Genomic DNA, 23727 nt, shown 5'->3' with positions numbered 1-23727 from the left:
GTTATTTATCATCCAGAGATTTAGACTCTGCCTCAGATGGTTGGGCTGTCATTTCCTCCCCACCAAGGAGAGAGGAGCCAGCAGAGCTGGGAAGGCTCCGGGGCTGTGGATGCTGACTCAGGTTGTGGCTTTGTGCATCTCGTTGCAGCAGCTCTGTGCCACAGCCATGGCCACGGACTGGCTGGGCAGCATCGTGTCCATTAACTGTGGGGAGAGCCTGGGAGTGTGCACCAGGGCAGGGTGTCTGCTGTGGATCAGGTCAGCCAGACCATCTCCCTCACACGGCCCTTCCACAATGGCGTCAAATGCCTCGTGCCAGAGGTCACCTTCAGGTGAGTGCCTGTCTTGCCCCCAGTGCCGGGGTCTTGGTGTGAAAAGTCTGCTAAGGAAGGCAGCAGCCTCCCCTGGAATGGAAAATGTAAACCCTCTCCCTCTGAATCGTTATCATTTTGAAATTAAGGGGCTCTCAGGCAAAGATATGGGGGTAGGAATGACAGTTCTTTATTAGGGAAGGAAAAAAAAAAAGCAGTAATACAAACCTGACGAAGTCTCTGGTGTTGAGATGACCCTGAGGTGTTAGAAAGTCTCTTTTTCCCAGCCCTGTGACTGAAGAAGAAGACAGGATTCCTTGGCTGTTGTTCTCAAGGTTGTTTATTTTCTCTTATCCAATACATTGTCTGTCTGACCTTGCTGAGATCTGTCCAGCAGGTTGGGTTGTGGCACAGTGACCGCCCTCAGGGCGGTGTTACCTTTTTATACTAAGAACTACGTGTACTTTGTTTACAATAATTTTCCAATACCTGTCACCTATGTTATACAGTCTGTCTCTACTCTAAACCAATCCAAAAGTGCCACCATGACAGCAGAAGATGGAGGCCAAGAAGAAGAAGGACAGGACACGCCCAGATTCCTCCATCTTGCCTCTTGAACCCCCATTCTAAAACCCCAAAATTCTACTTTTTCACCTGGTGATAGAGTCGCTATCATTCTATTCAAACTCTTGTGGTTTGTAAATCTTCACACAAAGTTGGGAATTGTTTCCATGGGTTAAAATTGAAAGCACAGGTGTCTTTGACTCTGTGCCAAGGTCTCTGAGCCCCCTGCCAGGGCCTCAAGTCTTCCAGGGCAGCCAGAGGAATGTCCTGGGTCCCGACACAAACTGCCAGAGTCGAACAGGAGCTGCTCCGCTGTGGGTCAGGGTGGTGGCACAGTCCCATCCCATGGTGGCTCAGCCCTGCAGTGCCAGCTGTGGTTCTGCTGGAGCAGGGATCCTGCACAAGGGGGGAGTTTTCCTCTGCAGCTCCAGGGCTGCTGGAGATGGGCCTGGGCTCCCTCTGGGAATGCAGGGCAGCAGAAAGCTGCTCCTCTGGGAATGCAGGGGGCAAAGGCTGCTGGGGTGTCCCAAACCTCAGGTTGTATCCAGCTAGGAATGCTTGGCTCCTCCCCTAGGCAGAGCATCCCCCCATGGGATGATGGCACTGGCCCATGAACAGAAGATAATTAATAATTAATGGCCCATGAACAGAAGAGATCTCCTGGAGGGAGGATTGGTTATGGAAGAGATAAAGAAAACTGCCCATTTTATCTATAAAACTATATTTTCAAACATTTTTTGACTCTATTTCTCTCTTAAAACGATCTTTCGGAACTTACTTTTACACTCTCTTCCTCTCTTAACAATATCTATCTTATTCTCCAGTATTTCCAAATCAACATTTCTTATCCTAAAATTCATGTGTAGCTCCATACTATATAAACCACCTATCAAACCTTACAAACTCTCCCCATATCCCTTTCTTCCATCTGGGATGGGTTTTTTTCCCCAGTGGCCTCTTCACCCTAAATTTCCCTGCTGCTGCTCAGTGCCTCTGGTGTTTGTGTGAGTTTGTGAGCAGGAGATTCATTCCTGCCTCAGATCCTGCACTTGGACTGGGCTAGGAAGTTATGTGGGGGACAGGTCATGTGTGTAGACAAGTATATGTTTACATTTTATATATATAAATATAATAAAATAAATAAATATATAAATTTCTAAACATATACTTATATATTTATATTTTCTTTCTTTATATTTATTGTTTTATTTAAAAGAATTTTATTTTATTTATATTATTTTTATTTATAAAAATTAAATAGCAACTTTATTTTAATATATTTTTGTTTATAATTTTTATTTATATATTATATATAATCTAATTTAAAAATAATTAATATATGTGATATCAGTCTATAATATGTATGAATAAGATATATACTATATAAATATATAGAATTTCTATTTATAATTTTTATATACATATATAATGTAATTTAAAATAATTAATATATTGTATAAATATACAATATATGAATATACAATATATGAATAAATAATATATAAATTTAGAAGATATGAATATATAATATATAATATATCATGTTTAAATATATAAATTTATTTATAATTTTCTATATTATATTATATATAATTTAAATTTATCAATATATATACTATATTAATCTGTAACATATATATCTTTATAATAAATATATATTATATATAATTTTTATTTGTAATTTTTATTACTATGTATTAATATATATTTTTATTTTTTTAATTTCTATTCTGTTCTGTTGTAGCAGAGGGAGCTGAGGTGCTTTTTCAAAGCTTTGCCCTCAGCAGTTTTTCCACCAGTTCCTGCTAACACTGTGCTTAAAAATATACCCAGGAGTCACTGCTCAGTGCCCATTTTCCTGTTCCCTGCAATGTTGTACTTAAGGCTCTGAGTCACTCCTTTTTTAATAACACTGACTCCTCAAAGTCAATACTCTGAATTTATTTTTTTTCCCTTGGATTTTGAAGAGAGGCACTGGGGGAAGGCAGCAGAGGATGTGTGGAAGTCTCTCTGCTTTCACATCCCACTTGGACAAATGCTGAGTTAAAGCTGGAAGAGCCTCATTCCTGACTTATTTCTTGCAGTCAGTGCAAATGGAGGGCTTTATAATCACTCCTTTGTTTAATTTTGGCTTTTGCCCAGTGCTAGATTAGTTTTCTTTAGCTTTTTATTCATTGGAAATGGGAAGTATCCTTCTTGTCTGAGCATGAACTGCTCTGATCTGAGGGTAGCTTTCTGCAGAAATGGATTAAAAGTAATAGTAGCCTCAAGGCTGAGAGCAATTAATTAGCTGGGAACTGTTAAAATAATGCAGATTTCTGCAAAGCTCTGGGCCAGTTGCTTCCATTTTTTGCTTGACTGATTCCTGTTTCAGCTGTAGAGCCTTTCAAACAAAATCCAGGTGCAGTGCAGGCATACTGAAGTGGTTATTTTGAAGATTTGCCATTTCAGTTGAACATTTTGATGTCTGTGTATCTTTGAGCATTAAAATCCTTTTATTCCCTTGTTTCCATTGATGATGACATCAGAACAATCCCATTGGAGAACAGTGTTTTTCCTCAGGAGGTTTTTTCCTGCCAGGGTCCTGCTAAATTCCTGCTTTTCTGGTGCTGTTTTTAGGGCAGGTGACATCACTGAGCTGAAGATCCTGGAGATCCCAGGACCAGGGGACAGCAGGCAATGTGGGGACTCCCAGCACATGGACACAGCCATGCCAGGGGTGGGCTGCCAGGTGGGGCCCAGCCAGAATGGCACTGGCAAGGTGCTGAAGAAGCCCATGTCCAGCAGTGCCCCACAGAACATCCCCAGGAGGACAGACATGAAGAGCCAGGACATTGTCATCTCCCCACAGCAGCAGTGCTCCAAGAGCTACATGGATCGGCACATGGAAACGCTGAGCCAGTCCAAAGGCTTCAGGAGGAGACACAACTCCTGTAAGTGTGGGGCTCTCCTGTCCAGCATCTTCCCTTTGCCACCAGACTTTGCTGGGAACTTCCCCTGGCCCACCTGTGGGTTATTTTGAAATAGAGTCTATTTCTGACCCCACCAAAAGGTGGTTGTAGTCAGGTGAGGGTTGTCTTGGTTTGGAAAGACAGGAGTCTGCTAAGGAAGGCAGACGCCTCCCCTGAAATGGAAAATGTAAACCTCCTCCCTCCAAATTGCTATAAATATTAAATTAAGGGGCTCTCAGCCAAAAAGTATGGGAGCAGGAAATAACAGTTCTTTGATAGGGAAGAAAATAAAAGGATAAAATACACAATGCAGTAAACTAAAACACCACTGACAGGGTCACAACCCAACCTGACACCCTGTGGGTCAGGGCGTTGGCAGCAGTCCCATTGGAATTGTGGCTGCAGCCCTCCTGGAGTGTCAGTGTGGTTCTGCTGGAGCAGGGATCCTGTAGAAAGGTGCAGTCTTCCTCTGAAGATGCAGTGGAAGAGGCAGCTGCTGTTCCTCTGGGAATTCCATAGGAGAAAAGCTGTGCTGGTGATCCAGAATCTCCAGATTATATCCAGTCAGGAATGCTTGGCTCCTCCCTCTGGGCTCACATCTCCCAGTGGGATGCTCTTATCAGTAGTTCTTATCAGCCATGCAGTGACATTGAATAGCTGTTATCAGCAGATGTGTCCTCTGAGGGAGGAGTGGGTGTGGCAGAGATAAGGAAAACTGCCCACCTGACAAAAGACAACTGCCATCCATCTGGCAAATAGAGTACATCTTGCTTGGCAATCCAGGACAGGATTGGTCTCTTGTTCCTGACAGAACAGGAGGACACAGTCTCAAATTTAGGTTGGATGTTAGGAAAAGGTTTTTTAAAAAGAAAAGAAAGAGGGATAAAGTATTTGATTTGTCTGCCTTGGGGAGGTGGTGGAGTCACCATCCCTGGATGTGTTTAAAAAGATTGGATGTGGCACTCAGTGCTGTGATCTAGTTGAGGTGGTGTTAGAGCATGGTTTGGAGTCAATTATCTTAAAGGTCTCTTCCATCTTAGTGATTCTGTCTGTGTAGAAAATGTCTAATGCCAGTTCCAAGGATTTCCTCATTTTGCTGTCTTTTCTGTTTGAAGATTGCCAGCTTCCAGCCTTTCCTCTAAAAGGAGCTGCTACAAACTGCAATGTGATCCTCGAGTGGGAGGAAAACACAGTGGGTTGTAGCAGCTCAGTGTTGTGTTTGCAGGGATCCTCCAGGAAAAGTGAAAGACACATGCAGTGAGACTTTCCCCCACTGTTTTGTCTTTCATGATTTTAAGACTTCCTGAGGCAGCAGTGAGAGTTCAGGATTAATGGCTTTTTTTTCCTGCTTAATTTAACCTCTTGCTTTTTAAATCTCCCCAAGCTTTTCTATTTAAGGCTTCTATACCCAGAACCTATTACAACATCACCCCATACATAATTACAAATGGGTTTTGGCTGTGTTGTTAAAAATATAAATTAATAAGAGTGATGTAAAATCAGAGCATCCCAAAGTCACACATCCCTTATTTTTATTTCTCTTGATAAAATCTTCAAAATTGGGTCAAAACTGACTTTGTTCACTTTTTTCCTCAAAGCCCCCTGAGCTGTCTTCCTTTCCAGACCCTCATAATCCAATTCCTGAGATTTCAGTGTATATCCAGCATATTTCCATGATTTAATTGTTGAAGCCTTGGTATGCATCCAGAGTAATTCCATGATTTCATTTTCTTGCAAAATAAACAAACCAAGGTGGGCCAGGCCAGTGAAACAGGTGTAAGGCTGTGGTTTTGAGGAGAAATTCCTAGAGCTCTGGAAGTCTTTCTCCCTCACCACCAACTGGGATATTTTTACCCTTTCCAGGATGTCTGGTAGATTTGGGATGAGCAGAGCTTCACCCCACAAACAACTCATGTTAGGTTTACATGAGCACAACAGACTTCGAGGCAGCTTGAGTGAGGTCCTAGGTGTTGGCTTGGGTTCATTTTGGAATACAGGAGGTACAGAAGGGATGTTTTACCCTGTAAAATGTGCATTTGGAGAATAGGTGAGTGATGTGTGATTTTGGAGAGGGGGATGGAATTGGGCCTGGCTTTGTGCAGGAGTGCAGGGAGGAATGGGCTGAGATGTCGTCCAGGGCTTGGGTCCTGCAGCTGAAAGTTGACCTCCTGTTGGCCTCTAGTGTGCCAAGTGAGGGCCAGAATTCCCCTTTGGAGGATTTCTCCCCGAGCACCAATATTGGGATATTTTTACCCCTTCCAGGATGTCTGGGAGATTTGGGGTGAGCAGAGTTAGGAGCTGTCAACTTCACCCCACAAACCACTCATGATAGGTTTACATGAGCACAGCAGGTGACTTTTACAGACTTTGAGGCAGCTTGAGTGAGGTCCTAGGTGTTGGCTTGGGTTGATTTTGGAATACAGGAGGTATTCCAAAGGAGGCACAAGGGATTCCAAAGAAGGTACAAGGGATGTTTTGCCCTGTAAAATGTGCATTTGGACAGTAGGGTGAGTGATGTTTGAGTTTTGGGAGGGGGATGGAATTGGGCCTGGCTTTGTAGGGAAGAATGGGCTGAGATGTCATCCACAGCTTGCGTCCTGCAGCTCAAAGTTGACCTCTTGTTGGCCTCTAGCGTGCCAAGTGAGGGCCAGAATTGCCCTTTGGAGCCCTGGTGTGACAGGAATCAATAAACACCAAACACCAGCTCAGGTTTCCCAACAATGGCTCTGCTGCCGTGCTGGCACCGGGCTCGTAGTGCCAGGGCTGGCAGCAAAGCCTCCCACAGGGATCTCTCAGGAAGGCAGCCAGCTTGCTGGAGACTTTGTTTGCTTGTGTGCTGTACATGAAAGGGTTGTTATTCCTCAGAAACAAAAAAAGCCCGGGAAGGATTGTTTATCTTGTGAGGGAGGTGCTTTTGTGCGTGCCAGCTTGGAGTGGAGCTCTCCTCATGCAGGGCAGAGCACTGGGAGCTGTGGTCCAGAAACAGCTGGAATAGGAGATCTGCCTTGCTTCAGCCTGGCTTTGCTTCCCCCCCTTGCCCTTTTTTTGTCTCTTTTCTTTTCCCTGAGCAGAACCAGCTGTCACTTTTTTTCCTGCCTAGAGGGTGATGCTTGAAGAGGAACAGCTCCTAACTTTGCTCCCAGCTCCTTGGAAGCCTGTGCCACATTCTGTGTACCTTGTTAGGGGGCTGTGGGGCAGCCAGGGCAGAGCTGGGTGGGTCAGCAGCATTGCAGAGCTCAGGGTGGCTCAGGGAACTGCCCACCACGTTTTGATGAGGTGGGCTCCTGGCTCCCATTCTTTATGGCTGCAGGGAGCTTTGCAGCCATTGTTCTCCAGCTTTATTCCATCAGCATTCTATGCTCACATCAGCTGCTCCTGTCCCACTGGATACCCGCTCTGAGTTTTGGGGCAGCTGAGGGGAGTGTGGAGCTGTTTGCAGGGGAGTGTGACAGGAGCAGCCTGAGCTGGCCAAACCCTTGCCACTGGCACAAGGAGCAGGCTGGCTTTGCCTTTGTGGCAGTGCAGGCTCCAGCTTGTCCTCCTGAATCCTCAGAGTCCCTTGGCTTCTACTTGAGCTGCAGCTCCTGAATGCTGGGAGAACTTGGGCCTGTTGTGTTTGCATTCCTCATCTTCCTCCTTCAGAGCAGCAGCTGTGGCTGTGATTCCAGCTGTGGCAGTTCAGTTCCAAACCAAATCCTGTCCAGCTTTGTGTCACCTTTGGTTTGGGAGCCCTTTGTCTGGGACAGAGTGGAAATTGATACCAGAAACTTTCAAAAATAAATGTGCAACCTGCACATAAATGAGTGGTTGCAGTGTGCCTACTGAAATTCTCCTTCCTGGCAAGCCTTTGCTCTCTCCTAAATCCTGTTTTGTCACCACAGTGCTGGAATTCTGCTCTCTGTCCTTCCAAGACAAAAGTGCATTATCATTTGAGAAGGTTGTTTGTTTTTTTTCCTTAATGGGGAATAGTTATTCTGCAAGGCCTGGCAGATTTAGGATCTTGCTGTGGTGACTGGGAAAGCTTTCAGGTTAGTTATTAACCAGTTCTTGAGAAAAACCAAGCCCCACACTGTCTGAAATAAATCCTTGCTGAGGCAATGCATCTCTGACTGGAAATAAACCAGGTACACATCCTCAGCAAATCACATTTCAGCATGACTGGAGTTAGACATGCTGAAACTGGACTTGTAAGGGGACAGGAAGGGTGCTGGTGGAGTTTGTGCCTGCTGCAAATCTTTTGGGATGTTTGGGAATCTCCTTGGATGGCTCAGAATTCTTTGTTTCTGTGGTATCAAATTGATTCTCTCCAACTCATTTGTATAAATCCCTCACAAATGGGATTATCTTAAACAACAGGAAATGGTTTAGTAGAGCAAGAGCTCTGGCTTGATAACTTACTCCATCTGTTGGACGCCGTAGGTGATTCCTGTAACTGCAGGAATTGGCCTGAAATATTTTTTAGTAATTGCAAATGTGACACTGGCAAGGACAAACAGAATAATATTGTCTGGACCTGGAGGACAAAGGAAGAAATGAGCAAGTAAAGGATATGTTGAGCTCATAATTGTATATTTGCATCAGTTCTTCATCTCCAGCCCTAAGGAGGAGACTTTCTTAAGTCTCACTCCAGAGAATTTGGGCTTTCCCAATGACTTGTGGTTGGAAAGAAGCATATTCCAAAACACAAGGTAATGGGTAAGGAGGAGAGTGAAACAGGAGCGAGGCAATGGACTGTGTTTCATTTCACAGAAATTATATCAAGGTTGAGCAAAAAGAGATCCTTTCTATTCAAGGTTTGAAGTTCTCCCTTAAAGATCATTAATAGGGAAGGAAACACCTACAGTAGTTTCTGAAATTTTGGGGAATTCCAGAGAAGGGCTTGGGTCACACACCTGCCTGAACATGGGAAAACTCCTAGGTCACAGCTGATTACCTTGCCACTGATGTGGCACTGGGATTAAATAAAACCTGGAGAAACTCCTCGTTTGCTACTGTGGGCAAGCCTGTTTTTCTAACCTGGCCGCTGGAGGGAAGTCCCTGAAAGTCTCTTTGCTGATGCTCTATTTTCTATTGGTTTTCTGTTTTTTATTTGATGTTCTATTTCCTGCTGGCTTAGCTGAGCCTGAGTAATGCCAGCTCCAGGGCTGAGCTCCATAGTGAGCACCCCTTGAGTGAGAGGACTGTAAGCAGGAGCTCCCCTCTGCCCCAAAATGCCTTTTTCCCTTTTAGGACACACTCCCACCTTGCTTTTCTTTTGGCCTAGGGTCATCCAGCAGCCGCCACCCCAACCAGGTGACCCCGAAGAAGAGCGGCCTGAAGAATGGGCAGATGAAGAGCAAGGATGACGAATGCTTTGGGGATGACATTGATGAAATCCCAGACACTGATTTCGATTTTGAGGGCAACCTGGCCCTTTTTGACAAGGCAGCTGTGTTTGAAGAGATCGAGACTTACGAGAGGAGGAGCGGCACCCGCTCCCGAGGGACCCCCAACGAGAAACCCGCCCGCTACCGGCACGACGAGAACATCCTGGAGTCAGAGCCCATCGTCTACAGGAGGATTGTGGTACCCCAGAACCCCCACAAGGAGTTCTGCACGGGTATGTTCCTGATATGGACCCAAACTGCTGCTTTTGGGGCCACGCACGGTGGATTTTTGCTGTGAGGGGTCAGCTTGATGTGGTCCAAGCCAGGTTGGATTTGTGTGTTCACACACAACCTTTCTTTGCACTGTTTCTGAGAGAAATACTCAGAGAGGGCAGCTGTGACTGTGTTCACAGGGGTCTTGGGGTGAGGGAAGAGACGAGGATCTGACTCTATGTTTCAGAAGGCTTGATTTATTATTTTATTATATATATTATATTAAAACTATACTAAAAGAATAGAAGAAAGGATTTCATCAGAAGGCTAGCTAAGAATAGAAAAAGAAAGAATGATAACAAAGGCTTGTGGCTTGGACTCTCTGTCCGAGCCAGCTCACTGTGATTGGCCATTAATTACAAACAACCACATGAGACCAATCACAGATCTACCTGTTGCATTCCACAGCAGCAGATAACCATTGTTTACATTTTGTTCTTGAAGCTTCTCAGCTTCTCAAGAGGAAAAATCCTAAGGAAGGGATTTTTCATAAAAGATGTCTGTGACAGGCAACAAAGTAAGTGTTGCTCCAGCAGGGAGCAAAGCTGGTGGTTGGGAACTGAGTAAGAGATGTTTGAATCTTTGCTTTGATTTCAGTAGGCTGGGGAACCCATGTGGACTCTGAGAGGGACAGAGGGATGAGCTCAGGATTTGTGCTTTCATGGTTTCAGGAGATTCCTGTGCTTCTGGCACTCCTTGGGTTGTAGTTCTCCATTTCTATGTGGGTTTAAATATAGTTCATGTAAAAAGGATTTATGGGATATTTAGTCCAAATTTCAGGTAACTTTAGTCTCCTTGGGATATCTTGCCTTTGATTTTAAGTAAAATCTGGGAGTGAAGGAAATTTGGCATTCCAGGAGTGTTTCTTTTCCACATCAGAATAAAATCAGATGTCAGCTCTTTTGCAGGGACTCAAACCAACTGATATTCTGGTAGCCTGAGCAGAAGTGTGAGCAGCTCCTTGGGCTGTCATTCTTCCTCTGCCTGGAAATTCCATCTGGGGTGTGAAATGCTTCAGGGGAGGCAGCTCATGGATTTGTAATGATTTGCTGCTTTTCAGTTTTGAAAAGGCTCTTTTTTTTTGATGGTTCTGGTGTATAACAATGTCCTAGTTCTCTATTTCTGTCATTCCTCTTCCTAGTGTCCCATTCTGCTCTGGGGTGGGAGGAAAACACAGTGGGTTGTAGCAGCTCAGTGTTGTGTTTGCAGGGATCCTCCAGGAAAAGTGAAACAAACATGCAGTGAGACTTTCCCCCAGTGCTTTGTCTTTGATTTTTCATGATTTTAAGACTTCCTGAGGCAGCAATGAGAGTTCAGGATTAATGGCTTTTTCCCCTACTTAATTTAACCTCTTGCTTTTTAAATCTCCCCAAGGTTTCAGCATCTCTCTGTGGAAGAAGCCACACTGTGATGTGTGAACAAGCACCTCTTCATTTTCTGTGTGATTTCCTGTCTATCTTGTGGGTTTTTCCAAATTTCATACTTGTCAATCCATCTTCCAGCTGGCTTGTTTGAGAGGAGACAGGGCCTCTGTGGATGTCTAGTCTGAAACAAAAGCTAAGCCACTGTTGGCAGCCAATCTGAGCAGGATGGCTGACAGGGGATTCTAGCAGCAGAATTCCTGGGAGGAAAACCACCATGCACTGAGCAGCAGTGAGTAAATTCAGGGATGGAAACCCAATCCTGTTTGCTGTATTCCCAATCCCTTTGTTCAGCAGCTGGAAGGAGGATGCTGAGCTGTAGGCAGCCTGCCTCTCAGTGCCTCAAAGAGCAGCTGGTAGGATTAAATGAGTGCCAAGAGCTCCAAAAGCCTTTTTGGTTTTGGATGTGTCTGTGGCAGGATTCTCCCCGCAGAGTTTTTTCTGGTTTCCTGAGGGAAGCTCTCCTTGCAAAAAGCACTTCCTAGTTATGACAAAGCACTTCTTTCTCTTGTTTTTTTTTTTTTTTCACCCTGGGCCAGTCTGAGAGATGATTGTGTTAATAGAGACAGTGAGACAGTGATTCTGACTGAGACAGTGATTCTCTGTCTGCTGCAACAGCACAAAAACTGATGCTGGAGATTGGCAGGGAGTTCATATCCAGCTCTTGGCACTGTGGGATCCCTGTCTCTGGATCCCTGCCTGCTTTTTGATGCCATGGAGGATGGTACAGAGGTAAAACCAAACTGCTGATGTCAGTTTGGAGTCAGTCTTTTGAGTTCCCCATAAGATTCACCTGCAGGACTTCAGCCTGGGGTTTTATTGCTGACTGAAAGAACTTGGTGTGTGTAGGATAAACACTTCAGTCCACTGGGATGCTGTTCTGAGAGCTGGTTTTGTGGAGCTAGGCTGTCAAGTAAAACACTTCTAAAACAACCCTGGGTTTTAGAAGTGAGCAGGGAAGGAAGAAGGTGGGAATCTGTTCCAAGCAAAAGTGAAAACTTGGAGCTAATAGAACTTAGCAGGTGATTGTGGCTGAGCTAAATCCATCCCTGGGACTCCACATTCCTAAACACATCGTTAGTCTTCCTTCGTTTGGGTTGGCTGCTGTTGATCTGTCTCTTTATTTACTGGGAAATGCAACTGTTTAGCAAAAACTGCCTCCCTGGAAAGGCTGATCCTTGCATAAGGTGTGAGATGCCTTTTTCTGCTTCCAGAGAATTTAAATGTGGGTTGGCTCAGGCCTGTCTCTGTTTCTGCTGTTGGCACTAAAACTCCTGTGTTTGAACATCTCTGTGTTTTGGGAGCAGGTCCTTCAGCAGAGCCAACATTGTGCAGGAGTGTTGGAGCTCAGAGGAGTTTGCAGGAGGGTCTGTTCTTCAAACAAGCTTTCCTTCCCAATGAGGAGGTGCAGGAGCAGGCAGAGCTTTGTGCCAGGATCAGAGGCTGGGTGTGCCCTGAGGGTGATGCCCACAGTGTGGCTTTTCCTTTGGAAAGGCTTTTCCTTTCCCTGTCCTTGGCTGACTTTTCTCCTCTTTTAGCTCTTCCACGGCTGGATGTGAATATTGAGTGTGTGAAGTGTTCTGGACTGCTTTGAGGAGAGAGAAAACTTTCACTCTCCTCAATTTTGCTTCAGGAGCAAACAGTGGGCCTGGGGCAGAGTCCCTTTGTCCCTCTGGCAGTTTTTTTTTGCTCAGCTGGAGGGAATTGTGCACTAATGCTGGGAGAGGCTCCCACTGGAAGGTCAGCCAGAACTCTGGTGGGATTTGCTGTAATTAAAAGCAATGATGATTAACAAAAGCAGCCCTTAAGATTGTGCTGTTCGAGGGGCAGTAAATGTGTTTGGCTGAGTCTGCAGGCAGGTGCTTCCAGCTTTACCACCAGCAGAAGGCAGCAGGGAATGTCTCATGTGCCTGGTGAGGACAGGAGCTCCAGACTGTCACACTGTGAGGCTCTGGAGCTGGAATTGGGACCTGGGATTATTCATTGCCAGAGGGAAGAGCTGATGATGTCAGGATGGCTTGAAGGAGATGCTGAGTCCAGTTCTGCCTGAGCCAGTGCCTGGATTTATTTTAGCAGAGAACTGGAACTAGAGACCTGCTGAAATGGCCAAGGGAAAAGATGAGATCCAACCTCTGAGTTCCTCTAGCATCAACCCTCTCCTTTTTACCTGCCACTGCAAGCTTGGGAAGCATTTGGGCATCCCAGCAGCATTACAGGGCTTGTTTGGGGAAAAAATCCTTATTCTTTAACTTCTGGAAGGTTAACTCCCTCTTCTGCTGCCTTGGGATGTTTTTATCCACCCAGTGTCACTCTGCATGTCCCAAAACCGTTCAGTCTATATCTGCCTTGTGGGTTGTTTTTTTTCCCAGGCAGCTGTAAAATACATTCATTTAATATTAAAAGGCCTGGGCTAATTTATTTTATTGCCTTCATTAGCAAACAATAAAGATGCCCTGTCCAACCCAAACATAATTAAAGTTGGCAGAGCTTCAGTTTTGTGGCAGTGGTGTTATTGTTAGTGGGTTTACTCTGCCAGAGTTTATTTAACTCCCTGGGCCTGCTTTTGATGAGCCAGTCTGACTGGTTGGACCTTGCGTGAGGGCACAGAAGGGAAGTTCTCCTGGCATTTCAGCTGCTCCTGAGAGGGAGCAATTAGGACAGGCTGGCGTGCTAAATGCCACTCCACCAGTGCCTCACATTAACCCACTGCTGGCAGCCAGCCCGTGGTAAAGGCAGTTTCCTGAAGCTGCTGGCTGAGGGAAGGATGTGCAGGAGACACAAGATCTGTGCTGAGCTGGGTGCACACAGAGTGGACATTGTGTGGTTTGTCCTTCTGCTTCAGGGGCTTGGTACAGCATTTAAGCAGGGGATTCGTGGGTGCTTCAAAATAGAGTTTGGGATCTCCCTTTTTTGGGGTCAGCAGTGATGCTGGGAGAGACCCCAACCTCGGGTCACTCATTGCAAATCATCCCTGGAGCTTGGAAAACAACAGCAGGGACAGAGCTGTGACTGGCAGCGTGGCAGAGCGGGGCTTGTGTGGCATGGGGCACGTGGGTGACCCATGGGGCAGGTGGTGACTGCTGTGGGCACAGGGCAGGGCATGGCGCAGGGCAAGTTCACCACAGGGCAAGTGGTGATTGCTGCAGGCACTGGGCAGGTGGGTGACCATGACTGCTGTGGGCATGGGACAGGATGTGGCACAGGGCAGGTGGGGACCCATGGGACAGGTGGTGACTGCTGTGGGCATGGGGCAGGTGGGTGACCGTGACTGCTGCGGGCACGGGGCAGGGTGTGGCACAGCACAGGTGGGTGACCTGTGGGGCAGGTGGGTGACTGCTGTGGGCAGGGCGCAGGTGAGTGACCCACAGGACTGGTGGGTGACCCAGAGGGCAGATTGTGACCACTGTGGGCATGGGGCAGGTGGTGACCACTGTGGGCATGGAGTGGGGTGTGGCACGGGGCAGGTGGGTGACTGTGACCACTATGGGCTTGAGGCAGGATGTGACATTGGGGCAGGTGGGTGACCCACAGGACAGGTGGTGACCTGTGTGGGCATAGCGCAGGTGGGTGGCACAGGGCAGGTGAGTGACCCAGATGGTGACCACAGTGGGCATGGGGCAGGTGGGTGACTGTGACCACTGTGTTTTTTTTTTAATGTTTTTTTTTGTTTGGAGTAGTTTTTTTGGGGGGGCTTTTGAGTATTTTTGGGGTTTTTTGGGGCGGCTTTTAGGTTTTTTTGGGGATTTTTAGGGATCTTCGGGGGGTTTGGGGTTTCTTTGTTTTGGGTTTTTTTTGTTGGTTTTTTTGGGGGTTTTTTGGTTGGTTGGGTTGGGTTGGGATTAAATGTGTGGAGATGGTATTTTGTTGTGTTTGGACTCAGATGTTTATTAATTATTATCCATAATACAGTCTTACAAGCTGTGAGTTCTGCAGCATTTCATTAACAAGTCAGAAAATGGCTCAGAATCTACCTCTACAAGGTCTTTTAAGGAAAAACTAATTAAGAAATGACACATTATTCTTACTTTTAACTTAATAACTAATTACTTGTGTCTTGTAATGGGGACTTTTCAGTTATACAATACTACTTAAACTCATGAAGAAGAAGGTGAGGAAGAAGGACTAATCACTGCCTTAAAACTTCTATCTTAGCTTTATATATATTTATATATAAATATTTATATATATTTTAAAATATATTACTATGTATTTAAACTAATATATTACTATATTTTAAAACCTTAAACTCTTAAGTTTTTTACTATGTGATATTACACACTTCTATTTAAACTACACATTTATAATCTTAGTGTTATCAATTAATTTTGGAAACTTTTTCTATGGCTTCAGGTCAAATGTAGTGTTCTCTTGAGTATCTGTGTCTTTCAATACAGGAAATCTCAAATTCTCAGCATGCAGGGTTGCAACACCCCAGGATGTGCAAAACCTCTCATTTCTGCTGGAGCTTGACTGGTGGTTGGTGACTGGGTGTCCTGGTTTGAAAAGAGAGGCGTCTGCTGAGGAAGGCAGGAGCCTCCCTTGAAATAGAGAATGTAATCTCCCTCCCTCTGAATTATTGTAATTTTGAAATTAAGGGGCTCTCAGGCAAAGATAAGAGAGTTGGAATAACAGTTCTTTATTAGGGAAAAAATAAAAGTGCAGTAATACAAACCAACACTGCCAGAGTCAGAGCAGGCCCTGGCCCCTGTGTGTCAGGGGGTGGCACAGCCCCATCCCATGGGGGCTCAGCCCTCCTGCAGTGCCAGCTGTGCTGCTGCTGGAGCAGGGATCCTGCACAAGGGGGGAGTTTTCCTCTGCAGCTCCAGGGCTGCTGCAGATGGGCCTGGGCTCCCTCTGGCAATGCAGGGCAGCAGAAAGCTGCTCCTCTGGGAATGCAGTGGGCAAAGGCTGCTGTGGTGTCCCAAACCTCAGGTTGTATCCAGGTAGGAATGCTTGGCTCCTCCCCTGGGCAGAGCATCTCCCAATGGGATGATGGAATTTTATCAGCCATGCAGGGACACTCACTGGCCCATGAACAGAAGATAATTAATAATTAATGGTCCATGAACAGAAGAGATCTCCTGGAGGGAGGGTTGGTTGTGGAAGAGATAAAGAAAACTGCCCAGTTAACAGAAGAGAACTGTCCCACCTCTAGCGGGTGGTGATAGAATTCACACCCCAGGCACATCTCACAGCCCAGGACACTGGGGCACCCTGAGGGAATACAGCAGCACTAATAATTCCTCACAGCTCAAATCCACACTGCTCATTTGGCCCTTGGCTGTGAGAGCTGGCTCTGGTTGTGTTTGCTGTGTGCAGAGGAGCCCAACCCATGAGGAATGGCTGGGTTTGCTCTTGGGGTGGATGCATGAGGGCTGGCAGTGCCCCTCAGAGTGTTTCCAGCAGCCCTGTCACATTCCCACAGCTCTTTCCTGGCAGCACAGGCAGCCCCAGCCCTGCTGGGCTACCAGGAGCACCCAGGGGGACACTGTCACCCCCAGGGCAGAGGCCAGGGGTAGTGTGAGGGTGACCCAGGGCTGCTGAGCACTGGGGAAGCTGAGAGGAGAAATACTGATGATGGGACTGAGCTCAAACTTTGTGACCTGATGTTTCCTCTAGCAGGCATTGATTCAATCCTCAGCCTTTTTGCTCCATGGTGCACTTCCTGTGCCTGTCTCAGAGTGGGAGCTGGCTGCTGCACTCAGCTGGCATTCCTGGGAAGAGAAGGAGCTGAGAGCTGCTCGTGCTCCAGCTCTGTGGCCATGGCATAAGGAAATGGCACAGGTTGTCCAGAGAAGCTGTGACAGCCCCTGGAAGTCTCCAAGGCCAGGCTGGACAGTTTTCAGCACTTCACAAAACCTCTCTCGTTTCTTTTCTCTTGATCCAAATGCTGGAGCATTTCCCAGCTCGCTAGCCCAGGCTCTCCAGATCACCTGGGAGGTGTTTTTCTGCAGAGTTTATCCTTTGAGCATTTCCCTGCTGCCTGTGTGTGCTGTAATGCAGCTGTTGGGTCTGGAGCAGCACCTTTGGCATGGGAACACCTACCAGCAAATGTTGGATGGCTTGTTTTGCTGGGATCTTGGGATTTTGGAGACCAGTGTCAGGAAGCATAAAACATCCAGGCTTTTTTTGGCACTTCACAGCTGCTCTTCTGACTTTCACAGTGCCCAGGAGCACTTTATGGTGGGTTAAAGCTCTGTTGGCCTGGAGACCATGAAGAAAAACCTTAATATTCCATCTGTAAGTCCCAGAGGCCTTCTCAGCCCTCGTGTTACTAAAATTTCCCACAGAACTTTTGTGGAAGTGTTATTTTAAGCCAGCACTTGTGCTTAGCTGTTTCTGCTTCACTGAGAATAATTTGGATTCATTTGGTGGCTTGGGTAGGAACGTGGGTGAACAGTTAACAGTTAAGGATGAACCTTTTCACTGTTTTGAGGTGTCTGACTGTCCCCATTTGTGCCTCCCTCCTCTGTTTCTGCCCCCCAGACTCGGGGCTGGTGGTCCCCAGCGTGTCCTACGAGCTGCACAAGAAGCTGCTGGCCGTGGCCGAGAAGCACGGGCTGACCCTGGAGAGGAGGCTGGAGATGACAGGGGTGTGTGCCAGCCAGATGGCCCTGAGCCTCCTGGGGGGGCCCAACAGGTACAGCTGGGGCCTCTGGCGGGAGGGAAGGGGCTGGCAGGGCCCTCTCAGCTCTTGACTCACACACAAAGCACAGCTGAGGTTTTCCTTCCCCCTCACTGGGAGTAGTTTGGGGAGCTGAGCTTTGCACAGGTGCTGCCTGAGGTGGATGGAGCCATGCAGAATGTGTGATGAGCTCCTTTCTGCACAGAAAGGAACCTTCCCTTTGCTGATTTGGCACAGTACGATTTCACAGTGTCAATAAAAGCAGAAGGCAGCCCATGAAAACAGTGCTGCGTGGAGTTTTGTGAGGCTAGCTCAGCTTTTCAGGCATCTGCAGCTCACCTGAGCACATCCTGCTCTTTGCAGCAGCTTTGGAGTGCACTCAGTGCCTTTTGCTGACTCCTGGGGAGCTCTGCTTCTGTGGCTGCTGCTGTGGGCAGGAACTGCACCTGTGTTTTTGTGCTGTTGATAGCTGCTCCAGATTATTTGCTCTCAAAAAGAAAAGTAACCTTTCAGTCTCCATCTGCTTATTCAGGAGTGCTTTGCCAGCACCTGCTCACTTATTCAGGAGCTCTTTACCAGCACCTGATCACTTGATGGAGAGCACTGAGTGATGGCACACAGGCAGCTGAAATTCTGCTGCAAGCCCTGATGCCTTCCTGGCCAAATTAACTTTATGGTGCAGTTAATGAAGCTTAGGGAGTAGAGATCATTTTTCTTCTTTTTTAATTGTGACTCCTCTGATGGGGAAACTCACCTCAAATTTTTAGCTTTCTTCTACAATCCTTGGGACCTTGTGTGGGTGCAGGAAGGGGAGGAGAAGGCTGGAACAACCTTAAAGTATGTGAAGGGGCCTATAAGGAAGCCAAAGAGGGTTCATCAGGAACTTTTAAGAGGGGAAATTTAGGTGAAATATGTGGAAGAAATTCTTCCCTGTGAGGATGCTGAGCCCCTGGCAGAGCTGTGGCTGCCCCATCCCTGGGAGTGTCCAAGTCCAGGTTGGACAGAACTTGGAGCAGCCTGGGATAGTGGAAGGTGTCCCTGCCCACATGGATGACCTTTAGGGTCCCTTGCACCCAAACAAGTGTGAGCTTCTCTGAACCTGCAGGCGGAGCAGTGTCAGCACCACAAAAGGATGTGGGCTGCTCTGGAGAGCGGTGGCAGATTTGCAGAACACCTGGCAATTTGCATCTTACTGGGTGGGTTTTTTTTTTTTTAATTGTTTTTTCTCATGCAGGAAGAAGATAAGAGACTCTGGGGTTTTGCTGACAGTCCCTTGTTTTTGCCTGTGTTTCAGACTGAACCCCAAGAACGTGCACCAGCGGCCCACGGTGGCGCTGCTCTGCGGCCCCCACGTGAAGGGGGCGCAGGGCATCAGCTGCGGGCGGCACCTCTCCAACCACGACGTCCACGTCATCCTCTTCCTCCCCAACTTCGTCAAGATGCTGGAGTCCATCACCAACGAACTCAACCTCTTCAGCAAGACACAGGGCCAGCAGGTGTCCAGTGTCAAAGGTCAGTGGGTGAGCAGGGCTGGCTTCTCCAGGGGGGAGCAAGGCTGGCTTCTCCAGAGCTGGCTTCTGCAGGGGGAGTGGGGCTGGCTTCTGCAGGGCTGGCTCCTACAAGGAGAGCAAGGCTGGGTTTTCCAGGGCTGGCTCCTACAGGGAGAGGAAGGCTGGCTTCTCCAGGGCCAGCTTCTCCAGGGCTGGCTTCTGCAGGGAGAGCAGGGCTGGCTTCTCCCTGGGCTGCCTTCTCCAGGGCTGGCTTCTCCAGGCTTCCTGCAGGAAGAGCAGGGCTGGCTCCTCCAGGGGAACAGGGCCAGCTTCTCTAGGGCCAGCTCATCCAGGGAGAGCAGGGCCGACTCCTCCAGGGAGCAGAGCTGGCTTCTTCCCGCTGCCCTGGCACCATCTAGTGGCACTGCCACGCCTGGGTGCCTGCCCAGAGGCTGCAGGGACAGCAGGCACTCAGAGCCTCGACAGAGGAGCACTTGTGCTGCCACAGATGTTTCCGGTGGGAAGAGGTCAGGAAGAGCTGCTGTATGGAGCTGTGCTGGTAGGATGAGGGGCTGCCTTGTTCAGCATGTTGGAGCTGGGAGGGAATGAGTGTCCAGCTGCTGCTGCAAAGCAGGAGCCAGCTCTGCTGAGCCACTTGCAGCAGCTGTCAGGATTCCCATCTGGGTGTTCCCTAGAATAAACAGCTCCTGGGAGACTGCTGGCTGCTGCCTGGCACTTCACCGGTTGTTTTCCAAGCTGCTTCATTTGAACTTCTGGGGAGCAACAAAGCTGGGAGTTAGGGCTGTGCTGTGCTGACAGAGCTACTTGCCTAAGTGAAAATATTGTAAAAGATTGGAACAGATTTTTCAGAGCAGCTGTGGCTGCCCCTGGATCCCTGGAAGTGTCCAAGGCCAGGCTGAATGGGGCTTGAAGCACCTGGGATAGTGGAAGGTCCCTGCCCATGACAGGGGGTGGGATGAGATGAACTCTAAGGTCCCTCCCAATCCAAACCATTCCATGGTTTTGCACGAGGGACTTCGTGATCCATCAGGTGAGAGGAATGCAGAGCAGGTGAGGGAATGCAGCAGCAGATGTGGGGAGTGCAGCAGCTGAGGGGAATGCAGCAGGTGAGAGTGACAGAGCTCAGTGGGACAGGCAGCAGTGCAGCACAGCTGGTGTGTTCCAAAAACCAGCCCTATTTTCACCTTGTGGAATAAAAGAGGTGCTTCCTGATGGGCAGAGAGCCCCACTGCTCCCCTGGGCTGCCTGCACTGTGAGTCAGTGGTGCTGGGGTTGCTCACGAGCTGGTCACTGGCTGAGGTTTTGTACTTGCCAGGCTGGGGATGTCCCCAGAGTGCTGGAGAGCTGTTCAGGATGGGTCTGTGGGAGAAGAATGGCAGTACCAGCAGGTGAGGCCAGGCTGTGCATAAAGAGTGGAAGCCAAACCCCAAACCTGCAGCTGGTTCTCAGCCATGTCTGTATTTCTTGCAGACCTCCCAGACACCCCGGTTGACTTAGTGATCAACTGCCTGGATTGTCACGAGAATGCCTTTCTGAGAGACCAGCCTTGGTACAAAGCAGTGGTGGACTGGGCCAACCAGAACCGTGCCCCCGTGCTGAGCATAGACCCCCCCATCAGCGAGATGGAGCTGGGCATCGATGCCAAGTGGTCGCTGGCGCTGGGGCTGCCGCTGCCGCTGGGCGAGCGCCGCCGGCCGCGTCTACCTCTGTGACATTGGCATTCCCCAGAAGGTCTTCCAGGAGGTGGGCATCAACTACCACTCCCCCTTTGGCTGCAAATTTGTCATCCCCCTGCACTCCACTTAGAGCCCGTGCAGCCCTCCTGGCTGTGAAGGGAAAGAGGAGGAGCTCTGTGAAAGCCAAGCTGTGCTGAGCTGGATCCCGGCTGGTCGACTCTGGTGACGCCTTAAAGAAAACAACAACAACAACAAAAAAAGGATGTGAAGTTCTGGAGGGGTTTGCCTTCTGGAAGAAATGCTGTGTATTTAAAAAGAAAAAAATGGAATAATCGTAAAATGAAATGAAAAAAACCCAAACAAACAAAAAAAAAAAGGAGGAGGAGGAGAAGGAAGTGAATTGTTCCTGCAAAGCTGTTTTCATTCTTTCCTGCTGTGGGATGAAGGAGTGTGCAGGACCATGGTGTCTGTCCCCTGCTGCTGCCCAGCCCTGGCTGGCACATGGTACAAATAAGGCTGGTTTGGAGCTTTGAGATGTGTTTCGGGTCCTTCTGGTTGAGTATTCCCAGCAAGGACATCCTGGTGGGAACAGCACCCCTTGATTGTGTAGAAATCCCTTGTGTCTAGGGAAAATCTCGTTTGGTTCCCATGTTGGTTTTGACTGCCCCATCACTGTTGTGTGTTCTGGAAGGCAGTTGTAGCTCCCTCTCCTTCCCAGCCCGTCCAGCCCCTCACAGAGAGGGCTTTTCCCTGTTTGGAGAGCTTGTGTCAGGAGCCAGAGGCTCCCACATGCTCTGGGAGCACTGATGTCCTTCCTCAGCTAGGCCTTACTGCCTCTGTACTGTTGGCTTTTCTTTGTTCGCTTCATGGCCGGAGCACGGCTCTGTGGGGTGGAGGCCGGGTATGGAAAAGAACTTTTCCAGCATCCTTGTGGGGTCTGGGGTTGTTTTCTTTGGTTCTTTCTCCGTGCTGGCCCAGCAAGTGGCTGGTCCAGGGCTGGGGGAGTGGAGCAGGGCAGGGCAGGGTTGCTCTGGGGTTGTTGAGTGCTGGGTGCTGCAGGTGAGGTTCGGGGTAAGCTCTCCTGTCCTTCCAGCATCCCTGCTACATTTGGTATGGTTTGGGAAGTAGCTCATGGATCTGTTCACTCCCCTTGGAATCAAAAGCTTGTGTGTGGGGTGGGCTTGGCCTGAGCAGGGGTTTGGCTCCTGTCTGCTGGCAGGAGAGGGTGTGGTGGGAGCTGCTGTGCTCCTGGGTGGGATTCCCATCAGAAATCTGCTCTACTGTCCCGTGCCTGGCCAGAAACATTGAGTTATCCTTTCCTATGTTCCTTTTATTGTCCTGGGTGCAGTGCCTGGAGCAGGGACGAGCTGAGGAGCCGCCAGCTCGCTGGCTTTGGCAATCAGCTTGGGCACCCACCCACCCTGCTGGCTCTGTGTGCCCCCAGAGCCGAGCCAGGGAGCTGGGAATGTGGGCAGTGCTCGGAGCTCTGCTGCTCCTCTCACACGTCACCCATCCCCAGGGCTCCTCCAGGCCCCTCCAGCTAGCCCAGCCCTGCCCTGGCACCAGGGAGAGCTCTGGGTGCTGCCTCTGTCCAGGGGAGCCGGATCCCTTGGGAGGCTGAAGCACAGGGACCAGTCCAGAGTGGGATCAGTCCAGAGTGGGACCAGCCCAGTGTGGTCCAGTCCCACTGACCAGCCCCACAGACCTGCTTGTGCCCCGAGCTGGGGCTTTAGTCAGGCACTCATCTTTCCTTTCCTCTGTTGGAACCACGCCAGGACTGCCAGAGGAGGAGGGAAGAGCTTTCCCTGTATGGAAAGAAGGAATTACTGGGTCTGGCCTGGGAGTGTGGAGGGCCCAGGAGGCTGCTGAGCCCCGGGCTCACGCCGAGGTCTGGCCCCTGCACATTGCCATATCTACCTCAGCAGGACCAGGGGCTGTGCCCTGGCTGGGCAGCCCTGGTTCCCCTCAGCTGCTCTGGGACACTGCTGGCCTGGGGGGCTCTGCCCTCCATCCTGGGCACAGGGCCACGTGTGCCCCACGCTTCAGCCCCAGCTGCAGTGGCACTGACCAGGCTGTGCTTCTGACTGGGACAGGACAGCAGTGTGCTGGGTACTCACAACACAAACACAAGGTTTCCCTCTGCCTTTTTTGGTTTTTTTGGCTGTTTCCTTGGCTCTTCACCCGGGAGCAGCAGCAGGTTAAAAAAAGGTTGTTGCTGTAGTCAGTGTTAGCTTTAGTCCCCTTCCTTTCACTCTCTTTGCTCAAGACACTCAGTAGGAGACTTGCTGTTTCAATTTCTGCTTTCTGCAGGTTTTTCCTGCCCTTTCTGGGTTTGGCTGTTGAACTGTAGCTCGTACACACGGAGCAGGAGCAGGAGCAGGGCAGGGCTAGTCCAGGGTGTGGCTGCCCTGCCTGAAGGCACTGGGGCAGGTGATGGTGGTTTAGGAGGGATGGAGCTCTGGGAAGCACCAAGGCCCTGGTTCTTGCCAGCCTTGAAATGCTTCCCCTTGTTGAACTATAAAAATAAAGTGAACAGTGTTGCACAACAGGGGGCTTCAGGCCCTGGTGTAGGGAATGTGGGGCTGTGCTCACTGTCTGCTAGATTTGGGTATTTGGCTGTACTTCCCCTCACTGCAGCTGTTTCTTGGCTTCACACACCTGGAATGTGAGGTACCAGCTCTTCTGGAGCACTCAGAGACCCAGCACGGGCTCTGGGTGTCCTCATCACCATCCCCTACGGTGCCAGAGTTAATTCCAAGAAGGGAGCAGTGTTGTAGCTGTGTTTGGGATAGTTCCCAGCCCCACCAGCTGCCCCTGGTGCTGCTCTGGGCCCACTCTGGTGACAGGTGACGATCACTGCGCCGTGGCACTGCTTGGTGACCCCATTTGTGACCTGATGTTTGTAACGACCAATTCCTGCCACTGCAGGGGACCATGCCCTGAAATAAAGTGCAACTCTTCATGTGTGCTATTGTGTGCAGATGTTTATTTGTCTGCTCTCCTCCTAGAACCTTCTGCTGCCAGGGCAT

The 23727-nt window shown here is 48.8% G+C and overlaps 1 protein-coding gene across 1 annotated transcript; it reads left to right on the top strand.

Moving 5' to 3' along the window:
• Positions 1-157: 157 nt before the first annotated feature.
• On the top strand, positions 158-23661 carry EDC3 (enhancer of mRNA decapping 3). Its single transcript, XM_030955176.1, is given in 8 exon segments — positions 158-223; positions 226-332; positions 3495-3808; positions 9090-9425; positions 17373-17526; positions 18806-19023; positions 20493-20710; positions 20712-23661. Coding segments are annotated over 8 exon segments (1521 nt in total). The 5' UTR covers positions 158-166; the 3' UTR covers positions 20829-23661.
• Positions 23662-23727: the final 66 nt, after the last annotated feature.

The sequence above is a fragment of the Camarhynchus parvulus genome, chromosome 10 (assembly GCF_901933205.1).
Source record: "Camarhynchus parvulus chromosome 10, STF_HiC, whole genome shotgun sequence".
NCBI lineage: Eukaryota > Metazoa > Chordata > Aves > Passeriformes > Thraupidae > Camarhynchus > Camarhynchus parvulus.
The sequence above is the reverse complement of the archived record's forward strand: the minus strand, read 5'-3'. Positions and strand labels throughout refer to the sequence as shown.